Here is an 18,539-nt window from a genome sequence, read left to right as displayed (position 1 = left end):
TGGAAGTGCAAAAGAGAGGCATGAAATAGGAGGATGTCTCATTTACTATTTAACAGGTTGGATAACTTTTTTTGCGTATGGTTTGCTCATGTGGTGCCAGTGACATGGAGGTGCAACCCACAGCTACAGACAGGTCTCTGCAACCTGCCTGTTTCCTAGTTATTATGGCTCTAACCTGTAGACCATCATATGCAGGCAAGCATCTAGAGATGCTGCTAAATCTGTGTGTGCGGATGGAAATATCACGATACGTGGTTTTTCTCCTTATGTGTTTAGTGCTCAAAAATTCCATCAAATTCAACGAGAGTTCAGCACGTAATATAAAGCAGCTGTTTTCGAGTGCTTAAGTAGTTAAGAACCAAACTTCAGGCAGCCAGATTTGAAAAATGTAGTCAGTCTTTAAACGATGTGCTCTATTGAAAGGAGTCTAGTCTAAAACTGTTCATGGAGTCTGAGAGTTTATCATGTAAAGAAACCTGTAGCACGTGGTATGTGCTTCCTACTTTTCCTGGATTTCATTATGCCTTCTTGCCTCACAGAACAGCTGTAATATTAAACCCACCTGAAATTTGTAAAGTGCTTAGAGATCCACTGAAGGGAGGCAGAAGAGGAGGAAAAGGTACTCAATTTTCATTGCTATTCTACCAGGCAAGATTGTTTCCAGAGTGTCTTCATAATAAATAAGAATAAATAACTGCAAATGTAGAATCTGTTCTATGCTCACTAATAGATATCTTTTGGGGCTGGGGCTGTGGAGAATATCTTTTAAGGAGAAGGTGGTTGTAGATTTGAAGATTTGAATTCATATTTCATTACCTTTCTTAGGGCCGTGGCTTGAAGCATCAGGATGTGCTTGACTAGTGCATGAACTCTATCCAGGTCTACTAGCATTTGAATAATAGTGGCAAACAGTTTGTTTGACCGTTTTCTCCTGTCAAATTTCAACTAGATTTTCACATAAATCATTCACCAATATTTTTTCCTCATGATTTGGTTACCTTAATAGCCAGCTGAACAATATTCATCAAATAAATTACTCACTTTCCCCCCATCAATCTGCAAATAATTTATTCACAAATACTTTTTACATGAAGCAGTCAGCTCTAGCCAGGACAAATCAAGGTAATTTCCTACTCTTTTGATCAAATGCCAGTAGGACTTTATCTTGGACAGCTCAATAGAGACAGGTTTTAATGCATAATACATAATGGGTAAGCTGAGTTTTTCACAGTTCTTTGTGAGCTCTCTGCTATTGCCTGTATTTCTGTTCAACTACTGAGAGAGGAATGACAAGGGGGCATATATTTTCCGTCTAGGTACGCTCAGAAGCATTTCACAAAACCGACCGCACAGCTCCGAGGGCGCAGGGCTCACGTCAGCCACAATCATGACAGGGCAGCCCCTTGGCTGGAACATGCAAGCTGTTTAATAGAGCAAGGCAAAATTTAACAAAAGTTGAGGAGAGGAAATGAAGACGAGTATTGTGCCCGCTCCGAAACACAAAGGGAACCCAAAGGCAGAATGAAATCAAGCAACGTGGAATTTGGCCAGCACACTGGGGATAATGTCCCTAGCTCTTGAGAAAAGCATCTTTAATGAGTAGCCAAGCCATGAGACGGCACATCCCCATGTAGATGTCTCCAGGACAACGTTCATGCCATGGTTCCCTTTCCCCGGGGTTCTCACGCAGGCAGTGTGGAAGCTGCTGACAGGCCCTTTCCTGCCCTCAGTGGCTGTCGCATTGCTGACGGAGCAGTTGAGCATGGCCTTATCTGCCTGTCTGCCTGTCCCTCTCTTCTGTTGTGGAGCTTACGGCCGCCACACACCAGCAGCAAGGGGCCTTGCGTAGCCAAGGCAATGGGACCCAAAGATTTCGCAGCGCTTCTGCAGCCTCTGCCTCTAAACAGGGTGCTGGGTCCTCGGCAGGGTGGGTCCTTCTGCCGGTGGGAGATGTATGGAACTTCTGAATGCGGTTTACCCTTACCCTCCACGCTGTAGATGTGCGCCTGCCACGTAGTCATCTTGCCTTCGTCCTCTGCTGCTCAGGCCACAATGTGGGGAGAACGAGAGTTGTTTATCCATGTATGTCAAGAGAGGAACTTTGCAAAAACTAGCAAGTATATGTTGGGGGAGTGGCGCAAGTAGGGAGCAGTCACATGTGGGTTTCTTTAGGATCAGTGTACGTTCATGTTCATGCATATATGTGCACGCATAATAACGTGTTTGACGTAACACCTCAATCTCGATCCTTCCCTGAGATTCTGTTGGCCAATCTAGTTACCTCCAAACGAGAGTTGCCTTCAGCCTATGCATTGTGCAGAAATCTAGGTATGAAGAAATGTAGGCAAATACTTCTGCAGCACCATCAATAAATGAATTATATGTGGTATCTACTCAAAACAACATGCTAAACACTGAAAGTCAGATGGGGTGCCTTCCTGAGGAACAAACAACTGACCACATATTTACTCTGGTTCTCATAAATAAACATGGAGAAAGCATAAAACCAGAGGAAGATATTTGTCTTGACTTTATACTGGGAGAAGGCTTTTGGCTCCGTCTGGCTCTCATAGCTGAACTATACAAAATGGAATTGGCAAGGGGAAAAAATGACATGATCACATACATGTAACAATTCATTGAAAGTAGGACACACAAAAAAGAGAAGAAAACAGGCTTTGAAGAAGAAGGTAGACTAACACAGTGGTCAGCTTCAGGCCTGGTCTTTCTGTTATCTATGCTGGTGATTTATCAGCCTCAGAGAAACGGTTCTCAAATCGAATGAGGGATCTCACAGCTTCTTAAATTGTCACAACATTACGCAATGTATTTTAACACACCCTGCTGCATGGCCATGTAGTGAGGAAGAACATCAGTGATGAATGGCAGGATAAAGATGCTCTCTTGAAAAACACAGATACAGAAAGTGACTTGGGGATTTGTAATGGACTCCACAAGCTTTTTGTGCAGTGTAGGCAGTTAATGGTCTAATTCCATTTTTAGATACATGAGAAGGAGAAAACCAAACAATGACCGAGAAATGATTTTTACTCTGTGCACAGCATGGGTATACAGACCACAATGACATTGTATCCAGAGCAGGGGCCTGTGAGTTCAAAAGCACTTAGAGACATTGGAGAGTCCAAAAAATGCTGCAGTGGCTGAACGTGTACATGAGGCTTCAAAGAAAACACTGTTCGTTTTAACAGGGAGAAGTGATAGGAGCACCGTGTATAGTTACTTACCCATGAAAATGGGATGGATGTGCAGTTTTGTAGACAAAGGCATATCAAGTTCTGATGTCTTGAAGTCAAAGTTAGACAAATTCAACCTTGAAAGAAGCAATTTCCTAGCAGCAAGGGTAATTAAGCATTGGAATAAATTAGTAGGTGGAATAAGGCACTTGCCATTACTTGGGAGTCTTTCAGACAAGATGTGTTGTCTTTCAGACTCACTTTGATCCACCTGCTAGAGAAAAAAATAATCTATGGCTGGTGTATAGGGGTCAGATGAATGTGTTACAGTGGCCCCTTCTGTCTGGAAGTCCGACTATATGGGAGGGAGAGCAATTCTTACTAAATATGAAGTAAAAGTGTGAGATGACACTTGTTGAGAATACCACACACCACAGCTCAGGGTAGCAGGGATTTGCCTATTTTTTTCATCAGTGTAACTAACAATGCTTAGCGGTGGCCAAGTAGATGCTGGTATCTGGCAGTTACCGTAAGGGCAGTAGGGAGTTCCAAATTGGACGGTCATAAGGAAAATCTTTCCAAGGACATAATGAAAATCATCGAGTCACTGCTATAACTTTTCAGCACTGTAATTCAGGTCCTGGATCGATGATCCTCAACTGGCAACAGAGCACAGGAAATAGGAAGCACAGAGTAAATGGGGACTGGGGATCCTGCAAAATCAGTGGCCTTGTGCATACAGTAAACTTTGCATCCATGACTACATCCATGTGTATGTATCAGGATTGCTGCTGCAAGGCTTAGGAGGCACCAGGGGATATATTTTCAGGACTAGCGTTTGATGAATGATCAGCACTTTTACCAGTGTGACAGAAGCTGACCAGTAAGGGTGAGAGATCTTCTAACCCGTGTTCTGAATTTGATGTAAGTGACATGCCTTGGTTTACAGAAGTGATGTTTTCCAGTCAAGAAAAAATGTGATTGAATGCGAGCCAAAGGATAAGGTAGAGCAGAATGAATGGAAACAGGCAGCAAGAACAGGCATATAAATATAAGGGTATCGTAAATACAGATGAAGACAGTCTTGTTTTGTTTGGGCAGCCCTTTCTCAGTCACACTTGTGGATTCAGCCTCATTTGCGGCTTGGGAGCTCGGAGAACTTCAGTGTAGACAGGACTAAGTGTCCCCCAGGCTCCTCGCGGTTCCAGCTCTACAAAGAGAACTACTGTGTGCAGGAGCTCAGGTAATTGTGGTGGGAGGGCGAAAGTTCTCCTCGTCAGTTTTAGGAGGGTCTTTTTTCATTCCTATCAGGCAACACCCTCTCTACTGTAAAGCGTTACAGAAGGAATAACAAAGTCCAACCTAAAATCCAGTCTGATAATGGTGCTCAGTTACAGGCGCATACTTCCTGCTCGTGGGAGCAAACAGCCTCGCCCAGGCCAAGGCGCGCTCAAGACCAAGGTGCGCTGGAGGTGCTACAATAAAGCCTAAACCAGCCATTTTGCTGGTGGGAGCAGCAGCCCAAAGCTGTGCACAGGCTCCGGAGATTCCGCACACGCAGAGAAATGAGTAATATGGAACCGGCTCCACCAAACAACAGAAAATCAGGTAGCCCGAAGGGAGCCCGGGCAGCAGACAGCGAAATGCACACGAGGAGAGCACGGATTTCACAGTTAATGCAGCAAGGAGGCTGAAACAGCAGATAACTGTCCGAGTTTACTAGAGAGCAGGCCAGAGCCTCAGATCTTTGTTTTTACAAACAAACAGGAAATTAAATCCCCGAGCAAACAAAAATCTCTGCGAGCAGGCCAGGAGCAAAGGCAGCGGAGCGGTGGCACGAATGCCGCGCGGCAGCAGCCCCTCGCTAAGCGGAACGAAGGCAGGGGCAAGGAAACCCAGTCCCAGAGCTGGTCCCAGAGCAGGGCAAGGAAACCCAGTCCCAGAGCTGGTCCCAGAGCAGGGCAAGGAAACCCAGTCCCAGAGCTGGTCCCAGAGCAGGGCAAGGAAACCCAGTCCCAGAGCTGGTCCCAGAGCAGGGCAAGGAAACCCAGTCCCAGAGCTGGTCCCAGAGCAGGGCAAGGAAACCCAGTCCCAGAGCTGGTCCCAGAGCAGGGCAAGGAAACCCAGTCCCAGAGCTGGTCCCAGAGCAGGGCAAGGAAACCCAGTCCCAGAGCTGGTCCCAGAGCAGGGCAAGGAAACCCAGTCCCAGAGCTGGTCCCAGAGCAGGGCAAGGAAACCCAGTCCCAGAGCTGGTCCCAGAGCAGGGCAAGGAAACCCAGTCCCAGAGCTGGTCCCAGAGCAGGGCAAGGAAACCCAGTCCCAGAGCTGGTCCCAGAGCAGGGCAAGGAAACCCAGTCCCAGAGCTGGTCCCAGAGCAGGGCGGCTGCTGCCTGGCGTGGCCGGGGCCTGGCCTTGGCTGTGCAGTGCCCAGGCCCGAGGGCAGCCACGCTTCCCCCGCTCTCCTGCTCCTGACCCGGGCCGCGGGACGGCAGGGGCACGGGTGGGCCTAGCTGGCAATAGGTTTTGAGCATGCGGGTGGTGTCACGAGTGGGCTAACAGCAGTTAGGGCTGTGCGACCGGGTGTGCCGGAGCCTCCGTGCCCCGAGGGGGTGTGCGGGCCAGCGGGCAGCCCTCACCAGCGGGTGGGTGGGTGTGGGGACAGGGGTCCCCCCGCATCCCTGCGGCGGGTCTGCAAGTGGGGACGGGTCTGCGAGGACAGGGGCCATCGGCCGGCCTCCACGCTGGGGGTACCCACGCGTGTGAGGGCAGCGGCCCCCGACAGACCCCCACCCCGCACTGGCGGGGGCCGGGGACCCCCCTCAGCCGGGACAGAAAAGGCGCCACGGCGACCCGGGACAACGGCCGCTCCACGGGGGCCGGCACCCCCCGCCCGGGCACCGGGGCTTTCCCGGGCCACGTGTGCGGCGTAGCCCCAGACACCGGGAGCCGCACCGCCCTCGGCGCGGCCCCGCTCGGCTGAGGACCCGGGCCCGCGGCGGCCGCTCTCCTCCCCTTTAAGGGGGTGGGGGCCGGGCCTGGCCGGACCCCCGCACCGCCCCCGCTACCTGCGGGCGGGGGCGGGCACTGGGGAAAGTTTGTCTCTGTGGTTGGCTGCGCCGCGCGGCGCGGCCGGTCGGGGCGGGCGGGCGGGCGGCTCCGTGTGCTCTCAGGCCAGCGGGAGGCGAGCGGCCGGCCCAAGAGCGCGCTGCCGCCGGTCTCCGGGCGAGGCGAGCGTGTGTGCCGGCAAATCCCGCTCGCGTAGGGAGAGGCACCCGCGCAGCCCTGCCAGCATGGGGCATCGCGGGGAGAGGGCGTCCCGCCTGCCTCTCCTCCTCCTCCTGCTGCTGCTGCTCGGTGAGCTCGGGGGGTGCACGACCGGGGGCAGAGGGGAGGGTGGCCGGGGAGGACCGCGCTGGGCTGGGCTGGGCTGGGCTCGGCCACCTTGCCCGCAGGTAGCGAGGCAGGGCCGGGCCCCCGGCGCGGGCCCCTCAGCGGGGCGGAACCGCCCGCCGTGCCGTGTCCGCCCGAGGCGCGGCGGAGCCCAGCCGGGGCGCTGCCCTCCGCGGGGCGGCGGGGGCCGGGCAGCGCCGCCTGCCCGCCGGGCTCTTGCCGGCCCCCGGCTGCCCGGCCCGGCGCCGCCTTCGCCCTCCCGCGGGGGTTAACGGCCCTAACGGCTCCGCGGCCCCCGCCGCTCCCTCCGCGGGCCGGGGCGCGTATGGCCGCCGGGTGTGTCCCCGCAACTTGGGGGGGTCCCCTCGGGGGCGGGATGGGGCGTGGGGGCGCCGCCAGCCTCGGCTCCCCGCTGAGGGGGGTCCCGCGCGGCCGGGGTCCCGCAGCTGCTGTTACGCGTGGGGCTGCGGCCGCTCTGAGGTAAAGGTCCCTTCTGGCAGAGGGGTGACGGGACTCGTTTCGGGGCCGAGGGGATGATCCTTCTGCCCGTTCCACGGGGGGGAGGCCCCCGGCGGCTGGGCGCGGGTCCCCGGGCACGCCGGTGGCGGGGGGGCAGCGCTTACCCCCGGCGCCCCGGGCTTGCTGCCTCTGCCGTGAAGTTCTCCAGCCAAGAGGTAGCGAGTAGTGGTGTAGGTGACGTTCTGTGCCGTGCTCACATCACCGGGGAGCTGTCGTTAGCTTAACATGTGGCATTGTTCCTTACGGGTGGCAGTGCCAGGCAGGCAGCGTGCAGGCATCAAGGCTCTGGTAAGAACTACAAAACAGGGTGGGGGGTGGGCTTGGGGGGGTTTGCCTTCCCCCCGCCCCCCCGTCCCCCTTTTTTTGTTTTTGTTTTTTTTTTTTCTTCAACATTGGGCTTGTAGCATTGTTGCTAACAGTGTTACTGAAGTAGCAATGAGTTTAGAGAGCAAGAAGGATGTTCGCGGAAGGCAGTGCAACATTCGAGTGGTTCTGTGTCAGCCCGCCGCGGTCAGGAGCGGTTCAGGTGCTGGGGAGCTGGCGTGCCCCACGCGTTGCTGCATGCAACTCCTCGTTCAGACACACGACTAATTTTCCAGGTAATAAGCGGGAGCCTTTCCCAGATTTGGGGTGGAAGAAGTGAGTAACTAAACAGTACCCCAGCCCCACGCTGCAACGTTCTTCTTTAAACAAAACTCTTACTTGCTGACTTAGTTTGTGCTTGTGCTTTTGACGTTGCCATGACTAACTCTTTTCGTGTCTGCCAGAGTGCTTTCTTCATGGTTTTGCTGTTGAATCTTGCACAGCCAGGTCTGCAGAGCAGATAGTTAAGAGCTGAAAAGTCACCTTCCTAAACCCAAGCTTGTCCCAGTCCCTTTCCTGAGGCTCCTTGCAGGTGGTGAGGCAATCGGGCCAGAGGGGTGTCCGCCTACAAGTCAAGATCCTACCACACAAAGGTGTCTAGTGTGCTTTCTCTTACTTGCAGCTGAGGTTAGTCATCTCGTTTACAATATAGGCATTCTGCCAGCTGGGGAAATGGTGAAGAACTGGAGAGAACACCATTAGTGTTTTTATTTAGAAACAGAAATGGTATACATTTTTTCAGGGGAATGGTTCAGTAGGACAGGTGGAAAATCAGGGCTCTCAGATAGTCAAGGTCTTGCAGCAAAAAGTGAAAATTAATGAGGAAGATCTGCAACAGGAAAGTTGTTTCCTTCTTAATTCCAGGTGAAATAATTAGAGCTTAAAACATGCAGGCACAGATATCTGGCCACCATTCATGATACGGTTTGTCTGGATGCTCTGAGTTGCCTTTTGGGCATTTTTTTTAAAAATTGAAATGGTGGTGTTAAAATTGAAAGTGCTTTTGTATGCAGGAAAAAAACCCCAAAACAACCTACCCTGAACTTTTCCATCTTACTTGTAGTATGTGTTGTGGCATCACCATCTTCTGATACCATTATTTGATAGCTTCTGTGAGATATTCCAAATGTTAAGAGGTTGGGAAGGTGTTTCTCTCACTTTGGATGGGAAAAGTATGCTTCTGTGAAAGTGTGTTTTCTAGCAGCTCTTTAATAGAGACACAGGTTGGGGCTTTTTGTTAACTAATGTGCTGTAAGTGTTGAGGAATTCTTGTGTGAGGGAGGTGGAGGAAAGGAGTTGAAGCATAGAAGAGTTCATCCCTTGCATGTACTAAAGACTTGATTGTTTTGTTCAGATCTTTATGAAATAACGCCGCAAAAGGATGCAGATGGCTGAAGTATTTGGCTGTGATGAATGTTTTCTCATCCTTTCTCCTGGATCCCGTACAGTTATAATTTGTTTGGTAGGGAGACTGTGGATCCTGAGATTAAGGCTTGATACAGTCTCGCTTCCTTCCTATGATGTGGCTCAATCCTGAGAAGAGAGGGCAGCATGAGGGCATTTTGCACTGCCATTGCCTGTTTTTTTGTGTGATTTTATTCTGCAATGTGCCTAATCAACCTGTGAAATGCTCTAGAAACCAAAACATCCCTCCTAGGACAAGACACCCAAAAACCTAAACAGTTGTCTGGTGGTTTATCAGGGCTCAGACTGTACAAAGTAAGCCTTGCAGCTCCTGGTTTCTACCCCCTGATTCTTGTTTGAGATTCAAGGTAAGAATTTCAGTGTATCTGGAAAAAAAAAACGCTGTTTTTTATTTAAGTGCTGTGGGGCTTGAGGAGAGCAAGCACTCAGTAGATCCTGGGGGAGAACCACTGATGATGGGTTTCCCAGAAATGGCCTTTTTCTTATTACCATTTAGACCTGTGTGTCACTTGCTGTCTGCTATGATGAAAGTCAGTTCCAGCATGTCAGATCCCCAGGAACCTTCTGTATATGTGAATAAGTTGTTTCCTACAACTCGTATCTGAAATTCTTTATTGTGTTTTGGTTTTTTTTTTTTTTCTTTTCCTCAGAAGCTACAACAATGAGTCATTTGAATCAAGGTTTAATTCAAGCTCTGCAATAGAAAGCTTTTGGTAATTAGTATAAGTTATTGTGATCATGAACTTCAAGGAATGCGTGCTTTAATCTTTTCCTGCATTTGCAGCTCAAGTGAAAGCATTAGAAAATGGGAGAGCCTGAAGGTTTAGGGCAGGGAGACGATGTCAGGATGATTGCCCAAGGAATGTTAAAGGTGTGTTAGAGTGGAATCTCCTTCCTCTTCCCTTGCTGGTGCCTGCTGACCTGCCGGTGAGTCCAGGGCTGGTGCTGGTGGCCTTTGCCTGCCTGCTGTTGGAAGAAGGCAGGCTCAGATCCTCTCTGGTACTCAGAGAAGGAGCTGTCATGTTGCTAGGCGTGCTTATCTCTGTTGTAGCTTTAGAGGTGGTTAAAAAGGCTTCCAAAGGGGAAATGCTGACAAGCCTGTCCTGGTCTTAGCAACTGCAGACTGCTAAGGCAGTAGAAGTGCACACGGTGTTGGCACTGAAGGGCAGGTGGTGTTGCTGGGGAGGAAGGGCTTTCTGTGTGGTTTTGCCATGCTGATGTATTTTCTTAGCAGGTAGGCTGTGAGAAGGTGTGGGAATCAAAGGGCGTGCCGTGTGGCAAGTGTTTCTTCCTTTACATCCTGTGTTCTTCTGGGTTGGCAAGTGATAGCTTAGTCACCTTTTCTGTCTTTCTTGTGTCTTTGTACGTTCCTGTCCAGGGCTCCTTTTTAGGATGTCTGGGTGTTTTTTCCTGAAATTCTTCGACCTTGTTCTCCAGGTTTCTCGATTGCTATGTTTCAACATAGCAACAGCTTGCTCTCTTTAGGTAGCCTCTGTTGTGTTTGGCTCTAATCCCTGAACTGAGGTATAAACCTGTCTGAACAAGATTTGAAGTTAGCAGTAGGGGTCATGTAAAAATGCAGCCACATGCTTGATTAGAGGGAAATGTACTTAAGAAATAATATATATCCATCCATCTAACTATATAAACAAACATTTAGGGACGTTTGAGATTTCGGCTTTCACATCTAATAAATTTATGGGTTGATTTGTTTTTGTGTGTTTGTTTTTTGTTGTTGGTTCCCCCCCCCCCCCCAGTCTCCGTAATGCTTGTCAAACACCTGCAAAACAGACTTGTATATGTTTTGTTTTTTGTGTGTTTTTTTTTTTTTTTTTTTTTTTTAAATGGGGAAATGGTTACATATCTAAGTTACATACTTTCAGAAAGTGAACATTTCAATTGTCTGTTTTAGATGCCTTTCATGGATATATATATTTTTGTGTGGAGTTCTGTGTTTGTTTTAAAAGGAAGGGAAATGGACACATCTGAAAATGTGAATTCTTCCTGATTTATGTATAGAAATCAATCTGAACATATAAGTTGGAAAGAACATGAGGAAAACATTGCTAACATGAGCTGGGTCAAAGTAGGGGTTATGTCAGTGTCTATGAAGCTCTCAGTAGTTTTGAAAAAATGTATTAAATGGAGTATAAAATAAGTATATCATAATGCAAAGAAAAATATCTTTTTAATACTTTGCTTTTGATGTGTTGGAGATGATGCAGTTACTTCTCAGGCTCCTGCTAGACATCCTGCTGTCTTAGATCTGCAGTAGTAAGTGATAAAAGTCTGTTTTCTAGAGACCTGTAAGGTGAAATTTTCTAGGGATACCAGCATTTCATTTTTTTGTCCGAGAATAACCAGTTTCCTGCATGACCCTAGTTCCTAACCTGAACAACATAGCTCAAAACTGGATCGAGCAAGAGAGGGAGAGACTGTAACACAAGCAGGTTTTGTCTGGGTTGTCAGTATCTCCTGCCCTAAAGAAAGGATGAGCTTCAGTAAGATGCTAACTTCTCTGATCATCCAGTTTTTCTGTGAGTTGATTCTTTGGAAAACCTCAAATTGTAGCTTTCTTCCCGGGCTTGAATGCTTGCTGGGAAGGGCTTTAAAAATAATGAGGTACTTTTAAGAGACCTTATACCTTAGGTTTTGCAAGATGCAAAGGTATAAAATAAGTTTCAGACCAAATTGCTTTCGGGATAGGATGATCTGAAAAATACCTGCTTAGATGCCAAAAGCCTTGAATAATGTCTTTCCAGATCATCACCATAGCTAAAATAAGTAGCAAGACGGAAGTCACGGAACTTAAAAGTTTCTTAGTTTTTTGAGTTTCAGAAACGGGCTTATTCACTTACATGTAAGCTTTCATAATTGTAAAGCATAACTGCTTTCTTCTCACTGAAGTCTGAGACTGAAAAAAAGATGGTCTTTTTTTCCTCTGAAGTTGGAAGGGGTTGCAAAGCTGGGTTTCCAGTGGAAACCATTATCAACTTTAACTATGGCATTCTGATGAAGTTTAACACGAGCTCAATAGAAGGTAAAACCATTGTTGCTAAATGCCTTTGAGTCTTGTAAAGCAGTATGGTAATGCTGGTCGATTTGAGTTGATGTAATTTCCATGGGGATTGCTTGAAAGTTGTTGTAGAGTGTTGCAGTTGGTTCTCCTTTTCATTACGCTGGATGAGGCAAGTTGCAGGGAAAGTCTTACGTGACAGAGTCTGCAGAAGCAGGCTGGAGAACAGTATCTTTTGTATGCAGCAATGGCAAAATACTGCCGCAGAAATACAAAGAATTGCTGAAGCAAGCTGAAGTATTTGACTAGCGATAATCTCTGTGGCCAGATGGAATTTGCATGGGTGCTCTAAAGGGTCTGGACTGTTAGTTGAGCTATGGAAAGAGTAGGGTAAGTGTAGAGTAAGTAAGGTAAGAAATCCTGGACAGGATTTCCTTTAATAAAGGATCAGAGGATGGTTTTTGGAATTAATTGACTTGTGAACTTGAGGAATGAGAACTAATTAAAGACCGGAGCTCCCAGGCAAGCTGTCACAGCTGCTGATAGGCAGTACTGCCAGCTATGCCTGTAGTATATCTGCTTGATATTTTTTGTTATGAGGGTCATCTCTATAATTGTTTATTATTCTGCAAGGCTTTAGGCATTCATGCAGAAATTTTCAGGGCTAGATGTCTACCACAGATTGACTTTTTTTTTTTCCTAGGAAATATATTACCTACCCAGCCCCCCCAAAACCCCCCAAGACAACCCCAAAAACCTTCAGTATTTTCAACAGTTATATTTAGGGAGGGAGATGGGAGAAGAAGCTTATTTTCTTTGTAATTCTTGCACATTCTGGCCAATTCTCCCTCCTCACTCTTGAACAAATAATGATCTTAGCTGCTAAGCTGAGAAGTTATAGCACCTCCATGCTTTAGAGCAAGAGCTGGAAATTTGGCTGGAGAGTTAACTTTGCATCAAGAATGTGGCTTTCGCTGTTCTTATGAAAAATGTCCAAATTTGGCCACATTGTAAGACTTGGAAAAGCATCAGTTTGTAAATGCTTGGTAGGGAATTAGTCTCAGGTCCCTAGAGAAAGCAGTATGTCATTGCTTTTAAGGTGTCAAAGGATTACAGCTGGAATTGGGGGTGGAGAAGTGGAAGTCTCCTTTTTATTCCAGTTTTACTTCTGTAAATGTGTTGTGAAGTCTTCTTTTTGTCTTTTGTTTTCTCTTCTCTCCCTTCTCGCCCCCCTCCCCCCCCATTACCCTTTTGCCAATTGGCCAATGCTGAGCAACTGCTGGTCTGTGTGGATCACTGCTCATGTTTGTTGTGAAAGTCTTCTGCTTGTAGCACACAAATATATAAAATCTTTCTTATATGTGGCTTTTAATGTAAAAGTTATGTTAACTTTTGTTCACTGGCTTCAGTTCTTCTCAGGCTTTTTCTCAGGTGTCCGCCGTTGTCCTTCCATGCTGGCTGTAAAACAACTTCTGCTATAGTAGTGCTGTCTCTCAGGAAAAAAAAAGTCAAGAACTTATGCCACTCTTTCTGTTTAGCAGGCTTGATTAGTCTGGACTTGTCTTTCTGCTGACTTTCTTGAAGAAGTAGTTTAGCTATGCTGGTTAGTGCTTGCTCCATGACTGCAATTTGCATGCTTTCATGCTTTTTGAGTTACTCTTTTCTTGCCATATCAGTAGCTATTGAAAAGAGTTTGGTGGAACCATTACTGGGGGTCATGTTCGTTGGCAAGAGTCTAACTCCGACAAAAGCTAACTCTGCTTAGGTTTGCCAGTCAAAAAGAGTAACTGGCAATGTAAAGGACTTTGTTTCCCTGCATGTTCCACTGTTGGCTCCAACTGCAGAGATTTAGCATTGTGTTTCAGTTGGTCTTTGATGCGATGTGGCTGTGGGGAATCTTTGAGCAGGCTGTAACGGCATTGTTCTCCTACACGCATTAAAATGATTGTTGCAAGAGAGGCATCCACAGGGACCTCTGCCAGCTTCTTATTGATGTGTTCAGTTTCATCTATTGACACACTACCCTTCATTATGACACAGTGAATCCTGTGGCAGTGGAATTTGCTATTAAATCTGCCCCGCAAAAGAGAATTGGCAAGAGCTGCTTTAAAAACAGTGTGACCCCTGTGTTTGCAAAGAATAGCTTCTAAATACGAAACAGATGCTGAACTAATAGTGGATGCTTCCTAAATTTTCAGGGTACCAAACATAATAGTTTTGAGAAAAATTCAGAATTCGCTTAATTTGTGAATAATCATTTAAGTTTCATACCTTTTTTCCCCAGAAATGTATGTCTAATCAGTACATGTATTCATTTGTGCTTGGATACAGCAAGTAATACTGAGGTGAAAACAGGCAATTATTTGTTAATGGAAACTGTTAGAATAAGCAGTGAGGTGTTAGTCTTTCCGTCTGTGCTCTAATTTTCTTCTGAGTGCTAGAGGGTGGGAGAGGTGATGCATCTTCCTTTGCGTTTACCGTGTGACAAACTATTTTGTGCTTTCAGAGCACCACCTGTAATATTTACCCAGATGTTACAACCTTCACCATCTCCCAAAATAAGTATTGTGTTCTTCAGAAGCACAGTGACATACTGAGTGCTGGCAGGTGGTGTCAGTGGATGGAATTTATGTCTATGTAAAGAGCCTTTATGTTGTATATAGAGTGTCCTTGTTCATAGTCAGTTCATACAGAGATTTAAATTAATGCGGAGTAATAAGTCTATTGCATCAACCTTGTTTCCCTTTGATCTCAGGGTTTGGTTCTAGACAAGGCATGCTGTACCTTTTGGCTTAGAGAGCTTAAGTGCTTGGAGCAGGCTTCATCAGTGAGAAAATAAAGAGCTTGACAGCTTATCAGAGACAAAATCACTCTGTGATTGTCTGGAGGTGGGAAGTTAGCAAGGTAAGCCTGGGTCTTTCATGTCTATCACAAAGCAGGGTTGAAAGGACACTAAAAAGCTATTGACTGAGCCCTGGTTGCTGGCAACTGTATTGATAGGCACCTGTCAATAGTTGCGAAGCTGTTGACATCCCTATGTTTGTGCGTTTATTAAAAAAAAAAACCACAAACAAACAAGGTTGAGAAAATAGCATATATAGCCAGGGGTCAATGGGCATGGAAGCGTGGCTGTTGGTAGAAATTAGTGGTGGGGTAAGGAAGGTGAGGAGAGAGTACTGAAGCAGGACATACATTCCAGAGAGAAAGGGAAGTGGGGGAATGGCTTGTTTAGAATGGAAGAATGAGTTAAAGGTGTGTCTGTATGAGATGGTGGTGTTGGGGCAGTTATCACCACAGAACAGCCTCGGTAAGAACCACAAGTTTCTCAAAGCTCTGCAACCAAGTCTTGAAATACCCTAGTTTTCTAAGCAAAGTTTTCTGCTCACCACTGGCAGGTAAATAGAATATCTAATTGTAGACTCCTGCAGAGTTTAAAGCAAGGACTGAAGCGTGATGTGTGTGGCTGCAGGGTATGCTGTGGCATCTGAATTGATGCTGGTGTCTTGCCTTTTGACTCTGAAAGGGAGGGACCAGGAGAAGGCTGCAGTGCTGTGAGTAGAGTTACTGGGTGGGGATGTCCTTCCAAAATAGCTGAAGAGCAAAGGAGGCTTCAGATGGTATCCTTGTTTCTGCACATGACCAGAGGGCGTAGGGAGTGTTCGTGTTCCAGACTTTGCCTCATAAACCTATAAGGAACAACGGAGATATGCCAAAGCTACTTAGAAAGGAGCTCTTAAAGGTGATTTAAAGTATTTCTCACTGACCCTCCCCTTGGTGTGGGCAGTCAGCTTTTGGTTTGTATGTATATATAGAGATTTTTCTCCCTGTCTGAAGCTGTAGAGACACACCTCTTTGCACATCAGGGCAAAGGCTAGTAACCTACAGGTGGATGCAGGGCTGATGCACTGGATGCTTCTGTACCCAGACTTGTAAGGTGGGTCCTTTCCCTGCGTTGAAAATCCCTGCCCAGAGTAAGAAACTAGTCCCCTTACAGTGCTTTCATGGAACACACATATCCCATCAAAGCAACTTGCTGGCTTCTTTTTCTTCTGTATTCTTATAATCAGTTCTGATATTAGTGCATTAGGATGAGAACTTGCTTTGCATATGTGGGTTTGGCCAAAGTCCAGAGTGAATCCTGTTCTCACATGAGTGACAGTCTGGGGTCAGCAGTAATCCCTCTAGTGTCAGGGTTGCCTTGTTGCTGTAGTGTCTTGCTTCCAGTCCACAGTGGGACTTCGGTCAAGTGACTGTCATAAGTGCACAGATATTTCTTGGAATTAAAGCCCTGCAACTGAGGTTTTCACCTTGGAGGAGGCTGCTAACATGAGACATCCTGCAACTGCAGCTTGGGCTGAAACAAAGTGTTCGGAGAAGCTGTTTGCTGGACCAGTCACGGAGCTACAGGGTGAGCCTTGAAGAAGAGCGGGTGTGCAGGGAAGTGGGAAGATGTTTGAAGGTTTTGCCAGGGAGGAGGCAAGGGCCCAAGCTGCAGATTCTGTGAATGACATAGTGATGAGGAACACTTACTTAATGCTGATGATTTTCTTTTTGTCTTGGCCTGCTGGCATAAGGTCTTTTTTGACCTTGGGTGCACGGAGGGTAAGAAGAAAAAATGGCACCTGGGGTACCTGGTGTGAGGAGAGGGGACCGTGGGCTCATAGAAGATCTAGCAATGATGCGCGCTGGACCTGCTTAGGACCCTTTCCTTAGGGCCGATGTGCGTTAAACATATTGAAGGCATAGGGAGAAGACTGATTGTAGGTTCGTGCTCTTTCTCCCTGCCTCCTTGCTGAGGTGTCAAACTCTCATGTTAAAAGGGTTACTGTGGTGGACGGCTTTAGGCTTGAAACCTTGTGCTAGTTGTCAGAGGTTGAAGATACTTGACATATGGGCCCATGTTGTGAATTGATGGTGGAGGACGGCTAGTCTCAGGGAGTTTGGTAGCGTAAAGCTGAAGTTTTCCGCTTTTGAGCGTTGCAGATGTGAATCCAGCCTTGTGTTTAACTTTTGCTGGGCCTGTGTAAAATGAATTGTTGGTTTTGCTCCAGTTGAGTCAACATATGTCTGTTGGCCCGAGCTAAATAGCAGCAGGTACTGGGTGGTGTTGTAGTCACTAGATCACTCTCTGAACAAGGCTGAGTGAGCTTGGTACCCAGCTTCTGATACAAACCAGCCAGAGGTATGGAGGCTGTTGAGGGGACAGCCCTGTTTGCCCTGTTCTTGACTGTTCTGTTTGCATGGGTGAGCAAATAACTTTGGCCTTCAAAGTTATTTGTGTGCTTCTCAGTACTATTTAAAATCCCCGCTTCCCTCTGCCACCTCCCCATCAATTGTTGTTTTTACAGGCATTATAAATTTGAAAGGCTTGTGAATTGACAGTCGCTTTCAATACATAGAGCCAAAGGGATTTTTAACTTGTGGTAAGTAATGCCCTACCTTTAAGACCTCTGTGTAGTCCTGGATGTGTGCCACTAGATGATGTCAGGAAATACCCAGGTCAGACTGTTCCTGTCTGTTTAGCAAGAGCCCTAAACTCCTCACAGGCAATTGCGTGTAGCAACTGTCTTGTAATTTGATACAAAATTTGCTCCCGAGTGTTAAGTTTACCCTGTTTAAAACGGATCTCTAGTACCTCCTCAGAGGCAGCAGTGTGTATGGGTAGGTCCTGTTGGGCTGGGGCACTTAACTTTTTAAAGATGTGCAGCAAATATGGCTAACCTGTGTTCTTGTTCTGCTGTGGCATTCTTTGGGGACGGCAGGTTTGTACGTTGGGTGCAGCTTGGACAGCTGGTGGGAGCTGGTGTGGATCTGTGGCTCTGCTGCCCCAGCCTTAGACTGCCTCCTGGCTAGCCTGCCTGTACGGGGGTAGTTCTTAATTTTCTTGAAAAAAGTGCCACGCATGCTTTGTATTGAAGTAGATAAAGGATGGTGAATACCTGCTGGGAAGCTTGAATAGCACTCATTTCCACAGAATTCTGCGTATCTGTTGTTGTATATATTCCTGGCATTTTTAGGAAAGCGGAATCTCTCTCTTTCAGAACATCTGTTTCTGTGCATGAAGTAATCTTTTGCCTGCCTTTTTTCCTCCATTTGAATCCGTTTCTGCCTAAACAGTCATTTTGGCAGCATCAGAAAAGTGTGAATGCCAGCAAGGATTTTGTCAGGTCGTCTTGGGTGTCCTGTTCTACAGGAAAGTCACTATGGGTAGGAGCACTGGCGTGTATATATATTTGATAGGACAGAACTGTGAGAGGCTGTGGGACTTGAGCTGAGTTTTTTTGCTCGTTGATGCAGGGTGATTGCGAAGGTATAACTGTGCATGTGAAACTTTATAGAGGTTCCTCCACGACATCTATTTCAGAAGGAGGACTTGTATGCCATTTCCTCTGACTGTATCAGCTGGTCTAAAGAAAGATGTCTAAAGAATATTGTCTTAGACAACTGTGGCTACATTACTGCTGCTAGTATACAGTTATTCTGTGACTTGAAGTTATAATTCTGATGATGATTTCTGCCACATGCATGCTGAATTATGCATTGCATGGAAGCTCCTGTCACAAGTCCCAAGTAATAATAAAACCAGAGTTTAAAACCAAGTGAGCTCTAAAAATGAAATAGCTGGCAGAACA

The 18,539-nt window shown here is 47.1% G+C and overlaps 1 protein-coding gene across 1 annotated transcript in view; it reads left to right on the top strand.

Annotated features, from left to right (window-relative positions):
- Window positions 1-6,340: 6,340 nt before the first annotated feature.
- PTGFRN (prostaglandin F2 receptor inhibitor) overlaps window positions 6,341-18,539 on the top strand; it is a 71,692-nt gene continuing 59,493 nt past the window's right edge. The window contains exon 1 of the mRNA XM_040582964.1: window positions 6,341-6,548. Coding sequence (XP_040438898.1) covers window positions 6,485-6,548 — 64 coding nt within the window. The 5' untranslated portion in view covers window positions 6,341-6,484. The remainder of the gene's footprint in view (window positions 6,549-18,539) is intronic.

The sequence above is a fragment of the Falco naumanni genome, chromosome 2 (assembly GCF_017639655.2).
Source record: "Falco naumanni isolate bFalNau1 chromosome 2, bFalNau1.pat, whole genome shotgun sequence".
In the NCBI taxonomy this organism is placed as follows: domain Eukaryota; kingdom Metazoa; phylum Chordata; class Aves; order Falconiformes; family Falconidae; genus Falco; species Falco naumanni.
Note: the sequence above shows the minus strand (reverse complement) of the source record. Positions and strands in the feature narration are given on the sequence as shown.